The following is a 23,542-nucleotide window of genomic DNA, read 5'->3' as shown; positions in this document are numbered from 1 at the left end:
AAATCGCGCGTATATGATTTTTGCATAGCTACGGGTAACCAGGTACGGGTAACCAGGTACGGGTAACCAGGTACGTCTTTTTATATTCTTGGTTCTTTCGGTAAAGTCACGTTGAAGGGAAACAATAAAATAATAAAATACATATTATATATGTTTCCCTTCAACGTGAATAAAATATATACTTTATTATTTTATTGTTTCCCTTCAACGTGACTTTACCGAAAGAACCAAGAATATGAATCACTGCAGTCACGAAAGCTTTAAATCAAAATGTAGGTACGTCTTTGTTACTGTTATAAGTGAATGCGACGGTGATAAGGGATTTGACCAATAGCCCCACGTGCACGGTAGAGTACGAGGCACACTCACCAAATTTATATTTGGGCGGACTTGGTGCCTGGTAAGCGACACGTTGCATTAGCTGCAATAATATATAACTGTTCAACTGATATTACTTGAGTGTCAATCGACTGACAGGAACACGGTCATGTTAATCGACTGTTGATTGAGTTGTTGGTGGTAATGATGATATGCACAATTAAGACATTGATATTAAAGTAGATTTCTATATATAAAATACGTATAATTGAGTGGAGAATATTAACACTGGCACTCAATCCCATTGATAGAGAAATTGAGCTGCGGTGTTGTGAAGTACTGGGTGTTTCTGATCACTATTGCAGGTACGAGATGCATACATGTCAACCCATACAGTTTACTCCGTATTCGTGTACAGAGAAATTTAGTTTTCAGGTCCATACGACGGACAGCCGTTTCAATGCGGGCAACAATGTTTTTGTCTCTTTGTTTGTGTTTTCTCTCCCTTGTTATGGAACTTTGTAGGATGAACGTTGATATTTGACTTGGTCTGTATTTAGGTAGGCAGTGATAAGGGGTTGACAGGTATGGAGATGTTCACTTATTTCCATTTGCATTTTTTGCTGTTTTTGCACGGGGCAATTGAATAATAAGATGACTTCGCGGCTCGTGGTGAGTTTTCATATTATTATTATTACGAGTGTTAATTACTTACTCTTTGGTTCTTTCAGTAAAGTCAGGTAGGTAGAAAAATAATAGATCATGAATAATAATCATATTATCATTAATAATAAATCATTAATAATAATAGAGCATTAATGCCTCATCCACAGCAGTCTGATTCTCTCACCTGAAGACGGTCGCTTGTTGTTGCGATCGAAACGTCGTGATCTATTATTATTTTTATACCCACGTGACTTTACCAAAAGAACCAAAGAGTATGGATTCCTGCTGTCAGGAAAGCTTCAAATCAAGATTGTTAATTACTGGTTTCTTTTGTTTTATCAATCCAACTCGAATCAATAAATATAACAGACTTGGAAGATGATGAAAGTGTTTTGGTGATCAAAACGTTAGAAGCAGGTTTTTTTTTTGTAAAAGTGTACAACATTTGGTATTGTGTTGCGGTGCACTATTCATTGGGAAGGCACAAGTTGGCAGACTTAGAGCTGAATTGTAACATTGAGCTACTGGGGTGTTTTGTCAAAGATTACATTCCTGATTTGGGTATAAGGAATAATTTTTTTTATATGTTCATTATCAGTAAAATATGATGTATCGTGTTAATATAATTGTTTATAAAAACGTATTATTAAAAGTACGTATTGTTTTGTTTAAGCAGTATTATCAGGCGCTGTAGGAGGTGCTACAGATGTTTCGGGCAGATGCCTGACGTTAGCTATGAAACATGTTTCTGGTTAAATGTTTGTTAAATAAAATGTTTAAATGTTCGACCTGATAAGCGGCTGTTATCATAATTGAGATTTTGGGCGGACAATAGCGATCAGAGATACCCTCCTGTGACATGGAGGGTATCTCTAATCGCTATTGCAGATACGCAATGCCCTCCTGAAGACGACTCCCTGATGCTCAGCTGTTGACGAGTGAACCCACCTCTCGGCAGGACAGGACACAACGCTCAGTCACCGCTCATCGTCTCCGAACTTTATTTTTTAATTGTTATTGTTGTTGCCTATTTGGCCGGCGTGTCACCCCCTGCACAAGGATTCGCGACGGGATGGAGAGGGCAACAGTGGCGGACCGGCTACGCGAGCAAACTTTAATTGTGGTTCCAATGTAGTTACGTCTTTGTAAATGAACGTAACGTACTGTGTATTCTAAATAATTGTGTGTACCTCGGAAGGTTAGTACACAGAGTATGGGAAATAGCATCATTATTTAGATAAAAATGTTAAGATTGGCGTTTAGAAATGCCACAATAAAATCAACTACGCAATCGTGCGGGGTATATGTGTGAACGCGTGTGTGAGTCCGTGCTGTGCGTGCGTGCGCTTGGGCGTTCATTGCGAGTGGCCGCACACGGCCAACACCGGCGACGTGAATCTGAACCGGTTCTGGGCCTCCCCGAAAGTGGAACTCAGCCACAAATGAGTGCCCGGGTGGCGCCGTGCGTCGTGTAAACATCGCCACTGGCAAGAGACGAAGGCGGCCGGGTTGTGATTTTCTGCTTAACAGCACTTGCGCGCCCAACACACGCAGTCCTGTTGCAAGGCTATACGAGTTGGCCCCCACTCCCCCATGCAAACAGCCGGGTGCAGTTGGCAATGTTTGCGAATTTAAGAGGTCCTTTGGCTGTTGGTAGCTTCCGTGTTAGAATAAGGGAGGGGAAGTTGCTTGGCAACCGTAAAGCTTCGGCTGAGAAAAAGAAGAAAAAAACCCCGTACAACCCTCGGAGACTTAGCTGGAGAAATGTAATAGAGTAACATCGTTATTAAGTGCTGAAAATGGCTTCGGGCGTGGATTTACCAACTTTGAAAAGTGTCCTTAAGCACTTGCGCGACCTCGGTATGTGACATGCTACTTAAGGCCCCCATCGCTCACAAACCCATTATTATTATTACAATGTGGCTAAAGCGTGTACTAAATACGCTGCACGCTTACTCACAGCTCCAAGGAATCTTGTGCAGTAATGTGGATCCAGTAATTTCATCTATGGCTGGAATAAGCCCGCTAGGCAACGGAGCTCTTTTTGCCAGTTATAATTTATTTCGTTGCTGTGTGTTTGTATAAAATGTTTGCGAGCCATGCCTGGCTAGCACCGTGTGCGCATCACCGCGAAGTAGCCCACGGCAAAAGTGTTCTATTTTTTTAATTTTGCCCCGACAGAGTGAACACTTGGTAATGTGACAGCACGTGGTGCTCGGTTAGCTAGCTGCTCTTAGGTTTTTTTGGTAAGTTAATTAAAACGTTAATTCTGTGACTGAGCACAATGTTCATGTGTGTAATACTTATTGAATACGTTCAAATGTCGTTGGGTGTATGTGTGTCATTACGTGTTTGCTGTGTGTGCCACGTAACACGAATCTCACTCTTTCCATCTCAAGGTATCGTGGAGGTGAATTATTTTAATAAATACGATGGTGTGTTTATATAATTGCTGTATTAATGACTCATAGCAGAACATGTATGGTTGCATTTTTGTTTCAATCACGGTGCCGGTTTGTACTTTTCTAAGCACGTTGTATTCCACCCATCGTTTTGTTTTTGTCTCGTCTCAGCACATCATCTTCATCTCAAGAAGGAAGAGCATGGATTTCAGGAAGAGGAAATTAGTCACTTTGAAGAAATTGCCATAGCCATGGAAGAACTTGTAAGGATGAAAAAATGATTTTCCTGATATGAAACATAAATATGTACAGTATATATCCCGCATTCGTTCATTCTAAACAACATTCCATTAAAATGCCGTAAGTCAAATGGAATGAATCATTACACCCACACACTGTAGCCGAGGAGACAAAGCAGCTGAAATAATTGCAATATTAAGAACAAGATTTTTTTTTCTAAATTGCTGCTTCCGATGAAGGTCAGAAAGGATTTTCTTTGCATATAAATGCTACCTCTACAATGTGACACGTTGGCAAAAAAAAATTATATAGGAATGCAAACCTGTGATTTAGTGTACCTATTTTTACTCTCAGTTCTATGCTACGCATAAAAGACCATATTCAACTGTGATTTTTCAATCTACCACACTAGAAAACTGTCCAAATGTATATTACAACAATGCTTTCATAATGGTTATAGTTTTAGTTTGTTCTTGCCCTAGCAAAGATATTTTTAATGTTGGATTTCATGTATCTGATATGGATCATCATAAATTCCATGGACACTGGGTTTGTCAGTCTTGCTTCGGTTACCTTCAGATGGCATTAATCTACAGCACTAAAACTTCCTGAATGATGCCATTTATTCCCAATTCAGAGCCAATAACAATGTTCAGGAAAAGGAAGATGAAATTCCATTTAGAGAAACAATTGTAGGCGCAGATTGACACTTTAGAAGGGTAGAGGTACAATGTTCTTATGCTCGACAGTGCATGGCACTCTGTCATTACACAGCAACTATTAGCAGACGGGAATACATAGCATTCACTTTGAACTTTAAAATGTTTGTCACTCATAAGCCATGGCAGTAGGTCGACAGTTTAGCTCATAACGGTTTTAAGTACAACATATGGACACGGTGATGACACCGCAAAATTACGGTGGGTGAGCATGGGAGGTTTGGAGGCCAACAAAATAGCAGGGACTACACCATGAGACCACATATGGGTCACAGAGCCTATAATGATGGTCATGTCTTCTCCTTCTGTCACCCCAACTGCTGTTGTCACTACCTTCGTGTGGATGGGGGGTGCCTCTGTGACAATATTGCATAGGGCTGGCCGGAAGAGCATTCTGTAAAATAACTTGCTTCCACGCTCTGCAAGATCACAAACAACGTTGTGACTGCATTTAAACAAGCCTCTCTTCCCATTGCTTTATTTAGTTTGAACAATTTATACACATTTTATAGTCCCCATGTAAAAAAATGCTTTATGTGTATGTCGATCACGAGGTGTAATGGATAGTTGAATAGAATATCCACCCCAATGGTTTTGATCTTGCGGGTTTTTTTGTGCATTACTGCAGGATGCAAAAAGAAGACAAGCTCATGATCGATTGGAAGTGGAAACCATAAAAGCGAGCCTGCTCAGGCAAAAGCTCCACACCCTTCCAAATGAAATCAGCCGGGAAACAGCCGGTGCGTAGTGGCACGTAGCATGCCGCGCGTGTTAAGGAGTGCTCCGGACCTCGTGCGCTTGACCTTACGATCTGTGAGCTGTTAATGGATCTGAGGACAGTTAATGAATCATAAAGTTTATTGGAATGTGTGATATTGGTCACATAAAACACCACAGGTATGCAATACATTAGGTTTCTAATGACAAATTGATGTATGACCCTAAAGCTATCCCTCGAAAAAAACAAGCTTAATTCTGTTTTAAACAAAGCTAAAGGGACCTCTTCCACATTAAGCATATTCAGTCAAAAAAAGCTTTTTGTGTTTTCATGATTCGATTAATTTCAAGTAATGTAATTTAAAAATGTAAATAAGTAATTCTTGAGTACATCGTTAATGTGTTTTGCAATTGTCACAGAATGAAGTAATTCATATTTAAGAAATACTTCAAACAGATAATTGCATAGGCATGTTTGCATTCACTCTGGATGAAGCTGTCAAGGTTGTGACAATGCTTTGTCTTCTTCCAGCTGCAGTCTCGGCAGCGCGAGACACGAATTCAGCAGAGCTCAAAAACCTGCGGCATGGACTGAGCGCAACCTTGGGAGAAATTCAGGAGCTGCAAAAGAAACTGGATTTTTGGGAAAATGACAATTCTGCACTGATGTCAGTCTATTGTTACAAAAATCATTTGAAGCATGCATGTAGAATATTAACAGCTAACAAAAAAACATTACCAGAATTTCAAATATTGTACACTAAAGAAAGACATAGAAAGCAGCATTTTTTGTATCTGGTATACCGAATACAGCGTGAATGGTAGTTCTGCTATCGTCAAAATTTTACTGCGGCGGATAGAAATGCACGTGTTTGTTATGCTCATTTAGCGTTTGGAATTAAATGGGGAAAAACACAAGCACAACTTTTCCGAGATATAGCATGCCCTTACCAAATTCACAAAGGGACTGTTCAAATGAGTTGAAGTGCTTTTTGTTCTTATTAAACTCATAATAAGGCTGATTTCAAGTTATAAAAGTGTAAATGCCATGCTATTTTCTCAACACTAGCAAAAGATTGTGAAAGTAAAACTTTTCCTACACAGTCTAATAACTGTAAAAAATATTCCCACAATGTTTTGAGATATTAAAAAAAATGTGCTGGAGTTAAATCATTTCAATAATTTTTAAAACAATTTTCAGATGTCTACCAATGCCAAGAAAATGTCACGTACCAAAAACATTATGCTTTGTCGCACATTAACCACGTATTACATGAATAGTTCAAATTGTTATGCAGCTTTGGATATAACGTGCATATTTTTGCATTCCCTTTTCCAGGCCTGAATTGGAAAAATGGCAAGCACAAAAAGATGAAATCATATACCGACTCAATGAACAGATGTCAGAACGAGCCAACATGCAGATCACACTCAATGACACACATAAGCAAATTCAAGAGTCAAGAGAGATCATCACTCGACTGGAGGTGGCACGGGAAGACTTGCTGAAGGCCATGGCTCAAGAAAAAGCCCAGTTTGCACTGAATAAGGAGGGAATTCTTAAAGAGGTCACATTACTCTTTTGTGTTTTTTATAAAACTGTAGGGGTGACTGGCCCAGAGGTCAATGCACTGCTGATATCCCGGGTTCATATCTAGAGTTCACCAAACCATGATTAACCAGTCACAGTGGTCTCAGCTCAGGCACCAATGACTGCAAACACAAAAAAAAATATACTTTTAAAATACTTTACTCTTCAATTAACTTGCCAAAATAACAACTCTGATAATTATAAATATTGCCATGTCAAGAAAATCACTATAGTAAATGGGAAAGTGTCGGACCCTAGCGTGCATACGAGGTCACTTTGATGGATCTCTGAAGTAGGTATTTTATTTCACTTTCCACGAGTTATTCTTTATGATGGAGTGATACACTGCTCTGAGAGCTCCCATTGGACACTTCTTCATCTCGTGAAATGACTTCGGTAACACAGTACACAGTTGCAATAAAATTTGGTAAAAAGGAGAAAAGTATGCTTTTGAAAAAGTATATTCATAAATCTAACTCTGCACTCTAAATTGGATAATAAAAAAAACATCTCCCCATTTTCACTCTGAACATTTTATAGGCGGTTGTGTACAGTAAAACCATAAGCACTGGATGCATGCACTTTTGATTCACAAAAAACATAAATTATTAATTTTATGTAAATTACATCGAATGTATCTCCGCGTGTTTGGTAGCAGATGGAGAATGAGAAGCGGCTCGTGGGAGCACAGAGGGAGATGAATGCCGAGAAAAGAAAGGATGTGGAGCAAGTGACTAAGGAGCTGAGTGACCAACAATGCAGACTTGATAACCAGTATCAGGTACACACCGATAGCAGTTTACTCCTGTGTAAATAAAAAAAACATTTGTATAGAAAGAACACTTTTTGGTTCAAAATGTATTCGAGATTATCTTGTGACGGGGGGGGGGGGGGCTTACAATGTGCATTTTCCTGTCCCATGAAAACACTGAACAAAGTTGGACATTAGCAAAAAGAGTGTTTTTATTTCTCGGACGATGAGATAAAATGCATGTGCTGTTTACCAAAATGATATTCTACCACTCATAAACCCTGACTTCGATTCCCAGCCGCGGTTAACATCAGTGATGAGCGATATCTGAACTTGTCCTGGGCCCCACCCCCCTTTCATCAACCACACTAACTAGAGTAGTGAAGTATGGTCAAATCAAATCCCATGACTGACAAAGGCATGGGGGAGACTTTCATCCAGAAATATATATTGATGGCTTAATTTTTTTGCAAACATTTAAAGAAACATCGACAATGACAGTCCATGCAGCATTTATTTATGTATACATTACAGTGAGGAAAAAAAGTATTTGATCCCCTGCTGATTTTGTACGTTTGCCCACTGACAAAGAAATTATCAGTCTATAATTTTAATGGTAGGTTTATTTGAATAGTGAGAGACAGAATAACAACAAAAATCAAGAAAAACGCATGTCAAAAATGTTATAAATTGATTGGCATTTTAATGGGGGAAATAAGTATTTGACCCCTCTGCAAAACATGACTCACAGAGGTCAGACGTTTCTTGTTGTTGGCCACCAGGTTTGCACACATCTCAGGAGGGATTTTGTCCCACTCCTCTTTGCAGATCTTCTCCAAGTCATTAAGGTTTCGAGGCTGACGTTTGGCAACTCGAACCTTCAGCTCCCTCCATAGATTTTCTATGGGATTAAGGTCTGGAGACTGGCTAGGCCACTCCAGGACCTAAATGTGCTTCTTCTTGAGCCACTCCTTTGTTGCTTTGGCCGTGTGTTTTGGGTCATTGTCATGCTGGAATACCCATCCACGACCCATTTTCAATGCCCTGGCTAAGGTAAGGAGGTTCTCACCCAAGATTTGACGGTACATGGCCCCGTCCATCGTCCCTTTGATGTGGTGAAGTTGTCCTAGCCCCTTAGCAGCAAAACACCCCCAAAGCATAATGTTTCCACCTCCATGTTTGACGGTGGGGATGGTGTTCTTGGGGTCATAGGCAGCATTCCTCCTCCTCCAAACACGGCGTGTTGAGTTGATGCCAAAGAGCTCCATTTTGGTCTCATCTGACCACAACACTTTCGCCCAGTTGTCCTCTGAATCATTCAGATGTTCATTGGCAACTTCAGACGGGCATATATATGTGCTTTCTTGAGCAGGGGGACCTTGCGGGCGCTGCAGGATTTCAGTCCTTCACGGCAGAGTGTGTTACCAATTGTTTTCTTGGTGATTATGGTCCCAGCTGCCTTGAGATCATTGAGAAGATCCTCCCGTGTAGTTCTGGGCTGATTCCTCACCGTTCTCATGATCATTGCAACTCCACGAGGTGAGATCTTGCATAGAGCCCCAGGCCGAGGGAGATTGACAGTTCTTTTGTGTTTCTTCCTTTTTGCGAATAATCGCACCAACTGTTGTTACCTTCTCACCAAGCTGCTTGGCAATGGTCTTGTAGCCCATTCCAGCCTTGTGTAGGTCTACAATCTTGTCCCTGACATTCTTGGAGAGCTCTTTGGTCTTGGCCATGGTGGAGAGTTTGGAATCGGATTGATTGATTGCTTCTGTAGACAGGTGTCTTATATATAGGTAACAAGCTGAGATTAGGAGCACTCCCTTTAAGAGTGTGTTCCTAATCTCAGCTCGTTACCTGTATAAAAGACACCTGGGAGCCAGAAATCTTTCTGATTGAGAGGGGGTCAAATACTTATTTCCCTAATTGAAATGCAAATCAATTTATAACATTTTTGACATGCGTTGTTTCTGGAATGTTTTGTTGTTATTCTGTCTCTCACTGTTCAAATAAACCTACCATTCAAATTATAGACTGATCATTTCTTTATCAGTGGGCAAACGTACAAAATCAGCAGGGGATCAAATGCTTTTTTTCTCACACTTTATATATACAGTATATATATTTTTTTTAAACCTCGACTTTGACACAGACTCGTTCTTCACACACATAACAAGAAACGTTCCCAGGGTCGTCCCGTTGGGCTTTATTTTTATCGAAGCTGTCTTTTGAAATCTGTAAGTCTTCCCATGACATTAAAAGTCACCAGATGTTGTCATTTGCTTAACAACACAGCACTCAGCCTAATGCGTGTACATGTACAATAGATCTCCCCCCAACACCACCACCACCACCTCCATCATTGCGAAATATTCGTCTTCCTAATTATACGTCCCAGTTTTTTATATATATATTAAATATATATACCTCAAAGGTGGCAACCATATCTGCAGTATTTATTGAGATCACCTCCTCGAAGGCTGCCTGGAGCCTCATTAGCGTCGTGCGCTTTGCAGCTGCTGAGTCGCGTGCAGGGCTCGCTGTCGCTGCTGGAGGCGGCGCGCGTGCGGGGAACGGCACGGCAGGAGCAGGGGGACCAGCAGGAGCAGGAGCTGCGAAAACGAAGGTGCAAGAAGCCGACTCACAGCAGAGCGGTTGCACTAAAAATAATACGTGTGTGTGTGTGTGTATGAGATTATCTGGTGCATCTTACAGGTCATCTCAGTCAGCCAAAGTATGGCACCTGCAGGGTCTGTCCCGAGACGTGTCAGCGAGCCTTCGACACTTCACGTGGCCTCAAAGTGCACCTGGCCTGGCACAGGCGCCGTGGTGACGTCACCGTCACTTAGTGGCGAATGGCGGGTATTGGTATTGATTATAATCATACTCGTAGTATATGAGAATACAGGCAGACCTCGCTTAGTGCTCAAGGTGCGTTCCTGGAGAAGTGAGCGCTAATCAAATCAGCACTAAATGGGACCATTATACCATTGTATATATGGGGATGTGTTCCCAACAGCGTTGTTTCTTTCGTGTGAGCTATATGTGAGGACTTCATTGGGGTCTCGGTAAGAGCGCCAATAATAATCGAGATGTTAAACATGATTTCGTGAATAAAAAATAATTTATTATAACGTCAGTAAGTATCCACCCACGAGTGTATTCTACAGTACTTCTATAAGGCAGCGGTGGGAGACAAAGCGCGGTAACGAGAATCGCCGGGTCTACGGCGTCGCGCGAAGCGAGGTCTGCCTGTAATATTTCTGGCCGGATGATCTGCATGGATTCCCCGTGTCTGGCTGGGTGCCGCGCTCCAAAGCGCCCAAGCGTCGGGGGTGGCGATGTCACCGTGCACATCTGCGTGATGACATCACCCGCAAACCCCAAAGCGTTGAGCCGGGCTCATGCGTGCTGAAGTCACACCTCCCCCCCTCCACCCCGGGCGTGTATCCCACACAAATGTACAGGATATCATGCTATCATATAATCATACTGCCTCTGTCACACTACCATACTACATTAGAACTAAGGAGGGAGGTGAGGGAGGGAGACAGAGGATGGAGAGATGGAGAAAGGTGCAGCGAGAGAGTAAAAGGGCATGCAACGGATAGGAAAGAGAGAGAGAAAAGCGGAAAGAGGAGAGCGTGGGAACGTGATATGCAGTGGGAGAGAGGATTAGGAAAAGGCGAGAGAGATTGAGGTGGGAAAATGAGAGGTGCGAATAAGGATAATAAGGGTGAGAGGTGAGAGAGAGACACAGGGAAAGAGATAAGGGGGGGGGGGGAGGGGGTGGATAAGTGTGTGAGATGAAGTGGAGAGAGGAAAGGCGACAGCGGGATTGAGAAACAGAAAAAGCGAGACATATAAATACATTTTGATATACAGTACAGAGAAGGCAATAGAAATATGGAGAAATACAGCACTATGTATAAGAATAATACTTTTGCCGGCTGATTGATGAGTGTGCTTTAGTTATCGCTCTTTGTGCTTTCATGCCACTGCCATCACAGTATCACAAAAAATAATGTTGTTCCATTGAAAGGACTAAGACGACCGCAGTGGAGAATTGATGCAATGTTACTCGCACTTGCGCTATGAGCCCAGTGGCACCTAAGTTAGATTTCTCGCCACAGCTAATGACGCCAGTAGTGAGTAATGTCTGAATCGGTTCTGAGCATGTGCTCTACTTGGTTCTTTCGGTAAGGTCACGTAGAAGGGAAATAATAAAATGATAAAAATAAAACATAAAATAAAGTTATCACGTTTCGGCGACAACACAAGCAGCCGTCCTCAGGTGAAGAAACAGAGCTGTTGGAGCGCTGTTTCTTCACCTGAGGATGGCTGCTTGTGTTGTGGCCGAAACATCGTGATAATTTTATTTTATTGTTTTATTTTTATTATTTCATTATTTCCCTTCTACGTGACTTTACCGAAAGAACCAAGAAGATGAATCCCTGCAGTCACGAAAGCTTTAAATCGAAATCCTACTACCCAATGACAGACCTTGAGGTGGAGCAGTGGCACATTGGTTAAGGGCACTGTGCTACAAACCCCATAACTCCCTTCATCAACCCTCACTGACCAGCATGGACAAACAGTTCGCATGACTGACACGGCATGGAGAGAGGCTCCTCCAGCAGTGGATAGGCAACGGGCTATTAATTATTTAGATTGTATTAATTAGTTCCTAAAATGATCGTACAATCATTGGATATTATTGCTGCTGCTGTACAGCCACTGTGACATCACATTGGATGCCTATGATATTTTAACTTAGGTGTTCTAGACATCAATTGTGAATAATTCTTCTTCTTGTTTACCCAGAAAAGCCTCACTGAGTCATAAGACTTAGTTTCACGAGGGTCCTGCATTCAGATGTTTGGCTAATCCATGAATGCCTGTTTAGTATATGGGAGGAAACTAGAGTACACGGTGAACACCCGTGCATACAAGGCAGGAATGTTTAAAGCTCCGCATAGATAGATTTAAGAATATGTTTATCTAAATCCATTGCCCATCCATCTTGTAGTCCAAGCCGACAACAGTGACCACATGAGAGTGGTCATAAGAAAATAAATCATTCCATTAAATGACCAATTATAGCTCTGGACCTGCAAAATTATATTTCTGCCTACATATTAATGTAGTGTCTCACCAACGTATAGTCAATGGAGTAGTAACTACCCAAACCTTCCATTAAATTCACTGCTTATTGCATCAACTTTAATTGGGCAGCTGCCCATGGTGTGGCTGTATATGGCTGCCGTTTTGCAAGAGCTTGCACTCTGGCATTTAAAAGTTTCACGTGACACACACGCACATTGCATGGGTAATGGATGAACACGGTCATTTTTGATCGATTGGTTTGGATTTCAATGGCAGTCGTGTCATCAGATAAACGGTTCGCAGATGGAACTAAGCAGCTGCCTGAGAAGAACGGTTCTTTGGGTAAGCGCAGCCGACTGGTGCATAATACATCACCGCTACATTCCAATTAAGAAATTATGCATGCTGCTGTGTTGCGTAATTTTTCTACAATAAAAAAAACACTCAGACTTCCAGTCCACAGGGAAGGCCTCCTCTAATGGGAATCACACCACAAGCCAGAGTCATGTGCTGCCTCTGCAGTCTGAAGTCAACGGCATGTTTTAGGCGGTAATTTAAAATATAACCTGGGAATTGTCATTTTGGGCGCAGTCTAAATAGCTGTGCAGGAGCGGAAGATTAATCAGTAATGAGTGACAGATGAAATATGTGCTTGATACGCCCCTGTGATTGAACGTTACAGGGTTGAGCAACTGCAGGTTATGCTGGTGGAGCACAATTTTTCTTTTTCATGTCAACCAATCTTCTCCAGTTACTTGCATATGGTTTAAATAGCTTTAAATGTGCCTGTTGATAGCCTGACATGGAAATATGAACTTTGTCCAGCTCATGCGGGCTGCTCATTTCTATTTGTTTTTTACAATTTATTTAAGCAAGACCACGATTAATGCTCGCTCATGCCACTGTTGCTGGAAGGGCCTCCTCCAGAGGGAGCTCAAGAGAGCCCTTCTATAGGGTATATTCACCTACTTGTCCACGCTGACTAGATACCTTGGAAGAGGTTGGAGTACCCGTAATATATACGCCACCACGAGCAACCTAGCGATCGACTTAACCGCAGTGTTCACATTCACACTGCTGGGTGGACAGAGGTGGAGTTTAAGAAACGTGCCCATTGTTTTCAACTGCTGCACAGGCAGATTGAACCGGATCGCAAGTCCAATGTGTGAACAAACCGATCACGGCAGCATTCCTTAAGTGCCGATACGTGTTTTATTGGCCAGAGTTGTCGTGCAAATATATATCTTACTGTTTATCTTTCAGCAAACGCTTAACCGAGGGCTTGACACACGCATCTCAAACACTCGGCGAAAGAATTAGCGTCCTCCGTGAAACACAATCCAAGGTAACGTTTGCATCACGCCACCCAGACACTAAAAACCTCCACCCCACAGTGCACAGGACACGCTCGCTGAGCTCACTTCAACTGTGTTTGGGCCAAACTGTGCGTCAGATGAATAAGGCGATGGCGGACGCTGAAGAGATGAAGAAGAGTCTGCAAGCGCGGCGCTCCGACACAGAGGCAAGGCTAGCCCAGGCATGGGAGCTGGAAGCCAAAGAGCTCGCTAATAAAGAGGACGCAATTAAACAGTGAGTAGGAGGGACAATCTGGATTTGAAGCTTTCGTGACTGCAGGGAATCCATACTCTTTGGTTCTTTCGGTAAAGTCACGTAGATGGAAAGATAATCTACGTGATGACTTTACCGAAAGAACCAAAGAAGAGGAGGGACAATGACAAAGGAAATCACGAAAGGGTGCTGAGTGCATATTGAAAGCGCTCTGAGGTGCCAGGTTTTGGAGCATGACCCAGACTGGAACTGAAGTTGGAATCAATGGCCCTTATCAAAGTGATGCTTTAAGCACTACCCACTAACCCAGTGGCCCAGCAGTGCACATACAGTCGTACAATCTATCAAAGTGAGCACTTTGATAGCTGGGAGCTCCATGTCTAATTTAGCATTTTACGTAATTTTGAGCCATGTTGCTAAGTGGAGGTATACATTACAACTACATTAGCACTATTCTTTGGTTCTTTCGGTAAAGTCAGGTAGATAGAAGAAGAAAAATAATAATAAAAGAGAAAGTGAATACAATTAATAAAAAAACCAAAATAACACGAATGTAGACTGTAGCCTTGTTCTTAATTGGGAGTGTACTGGCAATCTATAATGTAGCATGGTTATTAAGTTTGGTTTGGGTGAGTCTACTGGCAGTCTATAATGTAGACTGTAACCTGGTTCTCAACCTCGGTGAGTCTACTGGCAGTCTATAATGTAGACTGTAGCCTGGTTTTTAAGCTGGTGAGCATATTGGCAGTCTGTAATGTACACTTATTCTTTGGGTCTTTCGGTAAAGTCACGTAGATAGGTTCAAAGAAAATAACAAAAAACGACGTTGTTTCGATCGCAACACAAGCGGTCGTCATCAGGAAAAGGGGGGTTATTTTCTTTTAACCTATCTACGTGACTATGAATTCCTGCAGTCACGAAAGCTTTAAGTCAATATTGAATGCAGACTTATTTTTGGTAAATAAAAATAAGCACTGTTTGATAACACTAATTGTGTTGCGCTAACTTGTAGGTTTTTGCCGTTGTGCTGCAAAGTTCTGTGATGTGTTTTCGGGTTGTACGACGAGTCTTTAGGCATGCCAGTCTATCAACAGCACATTTGTCATACAGTACAACAAGAACGCAGAGAGCTATCCCAATTTTGTTAGTGGAGCTGTGAAGGACGCATTGACGTTGGAACATTGCCTGGTTAAAAATAGCCACTTTCACAGCTTAACAATTCGATTTGACACCAATAACATTCACAGTTTCACACTCATTGGGCCATTTAGAATTAGCTTAGGCAAAGAGAGCTGTTATCCTGGCCCCTGTATGGTCACAACTGGCCCCATCGACACTGCAATCGATACTGGTTCTTTTAGGACTTCCCACTGAAGCGGTCTCAGGATGGTCGATGGAGTCTCATTTATCAGGGATCACTTCTAGGAGGAGTTAAGGTCAGCAATGTTCACACTGCCAAGATCCATTTCTTTGAGCTGTCATGAATTGATTGCAACTGAATTCACCGAGTGCAACAATACTTTGTGTTAACGCTACTTTTTAAAATATATGACAGTTCCATTTACACAGGTGTGAAATAATCATTGGTTTATTGTAACATTCCTTTTAACATAGAGACATAATTCAGACTATAAATTTGCATCATTTTCTGATTACATAGTAGACAAAAGTACGCGCAAAAAAATAAGCAAAACTATCGTGCATGCTCATTAACATCAATAACACTGATGCATCTCATTAAAGCAACCATTACGCGCCGCATATTTGCATTTAGATTGCCACGACATTCGCCCAACATGAATAACAAATATTCTAATAATGCAACTTGAGACAATTATTAATCAACGTATATTTACATTCGAGAGCCTCAACATTGTGCAAACACCTCGCGGCGTAAACCTGTGATCGAGATGGCTGCAGGTTATGCTAGGTGCCCATGAGGACCACGATCCTGTGATGTAAGCGGAGGTGCAGTGCGTGATTCACCACGTTCGACTCGATTTCTAACGCACACACACGCTCCCCCATGATACCTCAATCCTACCGACTTTCCACATCAGCCGCGCTCCCATTCCTAATGTAAATCACATCACGTGTGCACATTACGTTTATCTGTTCATTTGTCGACACGGGACGGCTGTCTGTGTTTGGCCTCCAAAGACTCAGAAAAAAAAGTTTCCAGGAAAATACTTACAAATCTAACATGTAATGATGGCCAAATATTTTGTAACATCTAGGGGCATTTTCAAAAATTATTATGTGTTACTCCACCGCCTCCACCCCTCCTTTTCATTCTGGTGCTTACGCGTTTGTCAGGTTTCAGGCGTCGAGATCTTTTATAGATGAGAAGACAGAAATGATAGCACGACTCCAACGAGAGACGGTGGATCTGGAGGAATCCATGCGAGAGACGCAAGAGCAAAGCAAGTGAGGCTGCCACGCGCGGCGCCACTGCTGCATCATCTGACCCTTGCATTCACACGACCCTGACCTTGCTAACGGTCTGCAGAAAGAGAAAGCCGAATGAACGATGCCGAAACTTGGCTTTCCCGTCAATTGTTCGTGTTTGATATGTGTAAAGCGATGCTGTCTGAGCCTCTCATTACAAGATTTAAATAAAGATTATATAAATAAAGATTATCAGACACAGCACTGCGTATATTTAAATTATCATTTACCAGAAATCATTCGGTAGCACCAGTCCTAGGCCTTAACTTTACCAAACCTCACTGACCAGTGTGGTGAAGTATGGACAAACAACCCCCATGACCAACATGGCACGGTGAGGCCTTCATCCAGCAGTGGGTTGACAAAGGGCTGTGGTCTGAAATTTCAAAAATGTTATTGTGTATGTTCACCACTGCTGCAGGATTTGGCCAAAGGTAAACAATGTTGGAGAGGTATGGTGGTATCAACGGCTTTGGCCATGGTGACATTTTTATCTTGAATTCCATATTTAAAGTGTCAGTAACACCGCTATGCTGAACTGTTTATATTCTGTGATGTAAAAGGGGCTACGTCAGATAACAAAAGGGGCACTATGCTCGTATGGAAGTGGCAGTCATGACATTGTTGCACAGAGGTAATGTTTGACTTATTATAAAGCCCATCTCTATGTACTAATTAAGTCATTTCTGTGTGAGATGACAGCAGTGAAACATGAATTAATAAGTGTGAGTCTGTTCGTGCTATGGATATACCATGTTCTAGCCCTTTTTAGCATGCCCCACATTCTTTTTTTTTTCTAATTATGACTTATTTTATTCACATTTTCACATCTCCCATTTGAATGGCAGGGCAGTAATCAATTCCTACAACCAGCAGCTTGAAGAGCACAAGGAATGGCTGGCAAAGGCACGGCAGGAAAGGTGAGATTTCTTGGCTTTGGTTAAGAAGAGGATACATTTATTTCACATGAGATGGGAACCGGTGAGCCACACATCTCTCGGAAGTTCACGAGCTTTTTCCAACTCACGAATTAAAAATGCAAAACTGTATTCGCAGCTTCTGACCGCTGAAATAGTTGAATGCATACATCCATTTTGTCTCGTGAGCGTTTTCTGCTTAACAATGCAATCCTCTACAGGATTCCTCCTGCTTCTCATAACGCTGTTTGTATCTTTTGTGAGGATGGCGGTAATCTCCGAGAAGGAAAGTATCCAGATGGAGATCAGGGAAACGAGAGCAGAAGCAAACAAGTTCATTCTGCAGCTGAACGGCCAGCTTGAGAAGGATGCGCAGAAGCAGAGAGAACTCACAGATGAGGTTGGCACATTTCCTGCACGCTTAATTACAATGCACATGCCAAAATGAATGTTCCATTTTTTCATTGATGTGTAGTGACATTGCGGATGTCACCGTGTGGTGCCGGCCCTAGAGAGGCACGGCATGCGATGTACCCACATCGCGGACTTCACGTGTGTAGCGACATCGTGAATGTCACTGAGTAATGCTGGCTCTAGCGAGACACGGCGTGCGATGCATTGTCATAGCGGACACCCCGTAGGTGGGTGCAGTACCAGCCCTAGAGAGGGGCTCGGTGAGCGCTGGGATAGCGCTCAGTGGCACCACGCGTGGCGCGCAGTGCTGACTCCGACAGGAGGGAGTGTGGGAGTGTCAGTCATGGGATGAGGTCACCCTAGGCCACGGCACTCTGGTTGACCCTGGAAGGCACGTGACAAGTAAGATCTACACAGGAGCCCCAGGTGGGGGCTAGGGGGTGGTCACGTGTCAGGGTGAGATCCTACGGAAAGGGTCGAGAAACGACAAAGAGGTTTCTCGAAGGTGGTCGTGGCCAAGGACGGGGCCAGCCACGACCCGGGAGCAGGTAAACGGGGTCCCCACAGAGACCGGGGCTCAGCGTTGCTGTTGTCATCTCAAGATCTACGATCTACGTTTTACGTCCAAGAAGAAGTCACGAACACGTGGACGAGGACCCAAGCCAGGGTCCTGTCCGTTGTAGCTACTCTCAGTAACTAGCGTAGTTAGCCTGGTCCACCACCATAGGTTATCTGGAAAAGGGGCAGTAACCCCTTTGTGTTAATGTGTTGGTGTTAATAAATATGTGTTGCCTCCAAAGAGTACGTCTGCGACTCGGTTAAATCCACTCCAGATGTATGTTAAAATTATATTTTTTGTTTAAGGTGGTGCAATCATGCACATAGCTCCTGTTTTAGCTACAGTAGTTTATCTATCTTCAGTTGTGTTAAAAGAAAACATTTTCAGAAATAACTAGCTTGTAAAAGGACTTTTAAATAACATAGAATGTTACATTTTGGCGATAATGTGTTGGCAGTGGTACATAAGCCAAAAAATAACAAACACGCTAGGCATTCGTCAATTGAAAAATGTACGTAACTGATGTGTCAGGCAATTGCCCTGCTTCATAGCACACGAATGAAAATGGTGTATGTGGGCTACTTAAAAAAAAAATGGACATTCACTGTATTATCATAAAATATACAATCTAAGCAAAAAGCAATAAACACATCTGAAATGATCTCAGAGCTGAAAAAGTATCACCTGTCCTGGATTATAGAAATGGTACAAATTACAACCTATCCAGAATTCCACACGATTCAATTTCATTTGGAAAAGCTTACAAAATCTTGCAAATGTCATTGAAAAGGTGAACTGAAAACGCATCTTTTTTTCCAATGTGTAGTCCAGGCAGCTGCAAACGGAGATAGCGGAGAAAATCCAGATGATCCCCGGTCTGCAGCAGCACCTGACAGAGGAAAAGAAGAAGTGCCGTCAACTGGAATGCGAGCTGACGGCCTGCGTCAAACGCATAGAGGTTTGTGCTCTTAATCTCCAGCACCGACCCCCACACTTACAGGAGTATCTGTATTCTGCCAACAGAAAATGGAAGTAGCGTCCTCATAGGTTGTGTGCGTTTGTGTATGTGCACAGGGGTTTTATTCACGCCTGCATGCATGTTCATTCATTGCAAGTGATACACTAAATATATTATCCTGGGATTTTTTTTCTTCACAATATACCGCTTTAAAGAATACTGAAAATGAAAATTGCATAGAGTTTAATATCTACACGATTAATCAAACATTTCATTGTATGTATTCGAGCCCATTTTTCCCAAAGTTACCTGAAAATAATGTTCATTATCTGTGGTCATGTAAATACTGATTGGCAGATCTCACTGGCATGAAGACATGATGATATCTCAGCATCTTCCCAACAGTTTACCCTCAAACAATTAAGCAATAACGCTTGAAGTTGTATCAATTGCGTTCAGGAGGAGTTGGTGCGAGTGACAGAAGTATGTGAGCAGAAGGAGCAAGAGATGCAGCAGACAGCCCCAGTTCTGCAACAGCTGCAAGCCGAGCTGCAGGAGGCACAGAAGCTGTACAACGAGAGGAAGCACGAGATTGCAGGTGGTGCTTGGGGCATCACCAAGGCCTGGGAGGGGTGCCCAGTCTGTGAATGTTAAGACTAAATTCGCCCTTTATATATATCCAGAAAGCTTTCGCGTGGGACGAAATTTGAATAGCCGGAGAAGACCCGCACTGAGGGTGCATCACTCAAAAGCTCCCCTGTGAGGAATTTAATAATCGATTGCAGTACTTCCATCTCTTTACGTTGCAGCCAAAGCCTACAGCACCTGCTGTTTGTTTCCAGACTGCAGCCTCAATAACATTCGGAGGGACTGAGCCCCCTGTTAATTATTAAGTCAAACATTTTTGGAACATTCACATCGGGAATGAGAGCTAGAGCAGAATACATGATAGACAAGAGCAGATCTTACCATTACTTGTTCTGTTTGGCATTTAACATTTTCAGCGAAGTTCTTATTTAAGATGGTTAACCAAATACATTGAGTTTTTTAATGACTTGTTCTATTTGGCGTCTAATATCTGTTTAAAGTTTAACATTGAATGTTAAGCGCCCCCTTCCTTTTAAATAAGGTCAGCGTTCATGATTGCCAGACAATCCGCTAAGTACTACCCAGACTGGTTAGTCGTTGGCTTCTGAAGTAAAGATCATTGAGCGTGATATGGCCTAAATAACCACTCACTTTTTCACCAGCCTGAAATTGAGGCTTTCATAACAAAAACGCGTGGCGATAGCAAGAATTAATACCCCACCCTCTAGAAGTAAATTTATAGGGATAAGAACGTTATGGGGTTATGGGGTTTACATGCCCTTGTGCCCTCACTTGTACTTACATGCTGGTAAGGGGAGCTATGAGAGTATATCATCTTACCTGACCATGTAGACGCATTTCTTAATTGCTGCGACATTGATCAAAATTACATTAAATATTATAAATGCTCCTGTACATCCGTACATCACTCAGAGAAGCCCTGATGAAGCCCTGAGAGGCGGTATCATTCACCATTGCTGAGTACTGCCACAAGGCAATTAGTTCCAATGCATATCGGTAGGCACTTACGTATTAAAACATATATTTTACACCCCGGGTGGGCTTTACTCATATTTTCAAGGATTAGGGCCGAGATGTTCGAGTCAAATAAAACAATCATTGCACCTGCTGTGACCATGGGAAACCACGTGAATGTGGCCTCTGCCGCTGCGCTAACACCCCCCCATGCCCGTGCTCCTTCAAACTCTCTCAACATCGCAAGAAATTGTGGGAAAAAAACTCTGCACTTTGGATGAAAAAAAAGTCGATTTTCATGATGTGATAAGTGAAGAAATCAATGTGAAGAAAAACTGGCCCTCTGTAGGTTACTCAACAATAGATGCACAATCTGAACTCGCCTACAGCTGCCTTAAAAACCCCCGCACACTATTGGACTTTGATCCACGAGAATGCAGATTTACACCGACTGGGGGTGAATCCACAGACTGCAGTAATTTACTGTGCACGTATTTAATGGACAACTCTTCTAAATTGCAGCCATTAAGAGTAAAAGGAGACAGATGGAAGAAATGTCACGTCAGATGCAACAGGAAATCGAAAACTTCAGCACATCAAAGGTAGTACTTAATTATCCACGCCTAATGTAACTGTACCACATTAAGATGTTTAGTGGGGTAGGTTGCTTTATTCCAATGCTGTACATTTCACAGTTGTTCATTTACACAATTAAATGTTATATAGACATTCCATTTAGCCTTAAGACTGTTAGCAGGTGCTCTGAACGACCACTTATTTAGACCACCAATGCTTACAGAGCTGCCGTGGCCAGTACCATATCTAACTTTGCCTTTCTAAGCAGTATTGATGGTGACTACACCACAGCACCAATTAATTATTTTAGCCACGCTAAAGCAGAAAAAGTTTGTTCTTGGATAATTGTCATTGTTACCGTGCAATCAGTCATCAGACCCATGACACTGGAATCGTAGTGTCTGTTACGCTGACCGCTATTCCATATGCACACACGCACACATTTGTTACAGGGACAGTTGCAATCAGAGTTGCAAGAGGCCAGAAGTGAGTTTCTGCAGCAACTCAAAGACCAAGGAGATGAGCTGCAGGCGCTGGAGAGAAACATTTATGAGACATGTGGGAAACGGGAACAAGTTACGATGGAAAACTGCCGATTTAAGCTGGTCAGAATTAACCATCTTCTCCCACAACATGAACGTTGCGAGCAATTATTAAAAGCATTTAGTTGTTTGTTTTGTGACTGAATGCCATCAAGCTGACCTTTAACCTCATTCTAAATCACTTTCAGTGTAATGTCAAGTTTTCAGAAGACATTTCCAAACTTGAAACCGATGCTGAAAATCACAAGCAAGCCATGAAAGACCTTGAGAAAAATCGTGACACTTTGGAAGGTTGGTGTTTATTTTAATGTTGAAAGAAGTAAACATCTGATTGATATTTGAATTTTAATATATGGAGCAATGTATTTCGACTTCGTTCACACCGTATGTAACCAATCGTGATAATCGTAATTGCAGGGAATCTTCCTTAACAGCTACACAAACCTAGCCTTTAAACTTGTTTACCATACATTTTTTTCCCTTTTTTAGCAAACCTCCAAGAAGGCTGGGTGAGATGTGCCAAGTCTCAGAAGGTAGGATTAATACCGCTTGTGTTCATGCCATTACCGTGCCTAACGATGGCTGTAATAATAATCTGGGGATAGCTAACCACGCTTATTTTAAAGATCGATTTTTCAAACCCAATGGGAGGGAATTTTTCTTTGGATAATCGAGTTTGAATAATGAAAAGAAATGCAATATTTGATCATCCAAACATATCGTAATGATTTAGGAGAAATAAAAAAAACACTAACGTGAAATGTCTGCAAAAGAAACTGTCAAAAACAGTCCAGCAGTGTGGGTCCCAATGCTTGAACGTCTCTCTAAGGAATGCGAAGAGGGAGACGAGTGCATTGTGGAGAGTCTGCTGGAGCTCATGAAGAGAACCGAGCGACGACAGATTCACGTTGGGAAAGTGACCTGGGGACTCGAAGACCAAATGAGTCTCTTTGGTAAAATTCTGGACCGAACTACAAAATCCTGCCCGCTGGGATAGTTTTACTCGTGTGCACTTATCGCCTGTACCCTCCGAAAGCAACTTTTAATTTCTTAGAAAAACAAATTCACTTTTTTTGGAATAATTGCATGACTTCGATTTGTTGCATGCATCCATGCAGATTCTCGTTTAAAATGCCTTATTTTGCAATTTGCACTAGGAATACCTGACCAACTCTGCTTGATGGAAGTGAGGATCAAAATAGATACCCTTTCTCAAATTTGTATGCAGATGCCAAGATGTGCAAAGAATATTTATGGCAGCTTCACATTTGAAGTCTTCAAAACATAAAAATAATCTTAAATTAATACCCAGATGTTTGCTTTCTAATAATGTAACTTGGACAGTCTCCTTCTGCTTTAATGGATATCAATGGTTTTTACATGTGTGATGTTGTAATCTGTATGTTCATATAAACACTTCCTCTTTTAAGTAAAATAGTAGAAATTTTGAACAGCTGTAACATGTTAATTACTTTAACGGATCACC

General features: G+C 42.0%; 1 protein-coding gene across 5 annotated transcripts; it reads left to right on the top strand.

Moving 5' to 3' along the window:
* Positions 1–2,001: 2,001 nt before the first annotated feature.
* Positions 2,002–23,130, top strand: CCDC175 (coiled-coil domain containing 175). Of its 5 annotated transcripts, none has more exons than XM_076065020.1 (19): positions 2,002–2,182; positions 3,558–3,649; positions 4,974–5,085; positions 5,595–5,730; positions 6,402–6,630; positions 7,312–7,434; positions 9,921–10,030; positions 13,774–13,855; positions 13,964–14,100; positions 16,396–16,506; positions 17,376–17,447; positions 17,709–17,844; positions 19,244–19,375; positions 19,835–19,973; positions 21,461–21,540; positions 21,967–22,119; positions 22,245–22,347; positions 22,546–22,589; positions 22,886–23,130. In XM_076065020.1, the coding sequence occupies exons 2-19, from the start codon at positions 3,638–3,640 to the stop codon at positions 23,051–23,053; spliced, it is 2,079 nt and encodes a 692-aa protein (XP_075921135.1). In that variant the 5' UTR covers positions 2,002–2,182; positions 3,558–3,637; the 3' UTR covers positions 23,054–23,130. The 5 variants fall into 5 exon arrangements, 4 of the variants coding, with proteins under 4 accessions (XP_075921135.1, XP_032803989.1, XP_032803987.2 ...); XM_032948096.2 differs by lacking the exon at positions 2,002–2,182 and adding an exon at positions 2,628–2,844; XR_004402429.2 differs by lacking the exons at positions 2,002–2,182; positions 19,835–19,973 and adding an exon at positions 2,626–2,844 and having other exon boundaries at positions 22,886–22,980.
* Positions 23,131–23,542: the final 412 nt, after the last annotated feature.

The sequence above is a fragment of the Petromyzon marinus genome, chromosome 6 (assembly GCF_048934315.1).
Source record: "Petromyzon marinus isolate PM22_M1 ecotype Great Lakes invasive population chromosome 6, UKy_Petmar_22M1.pri1.0, whole genome shotgun sequence".
NCBI classification, from domain to species: Eukaryota; Metazoa; Chordata; class Hyperoartia; order Petromyzontiformes; family Petromyzontidae; genus Petromyzon; species Petromyzon marinus.
Note: the sequence above shows the minus strand (reverse complement) of the source record. Positions and strands in the feature narration are given on the sequence as shown.

Coding starts and splice junctions, on each gene's coding strand:
- CCDC175 (XM_032948096.2), top strand. CDS start 2,784: ATGGCTTCGGGCGTGGATTTACCAACTTTGAAAAGTGTCCTTAAGCAC. Junction 19,376..19,834: donor CCTGCGTCAAACGCATAGAG/GTTTGTGCTCTT, acceptor AATTGCGTTCAG/GAGGAGTTGGTGCGAGTGAC. Junction 21,541..21,966: donor AAAACTTCAGCACATCAAAG/GTAGTACTTAAT, acceptor CATTTGTTACAG/GGACAGTTGCAATCAGAGTT.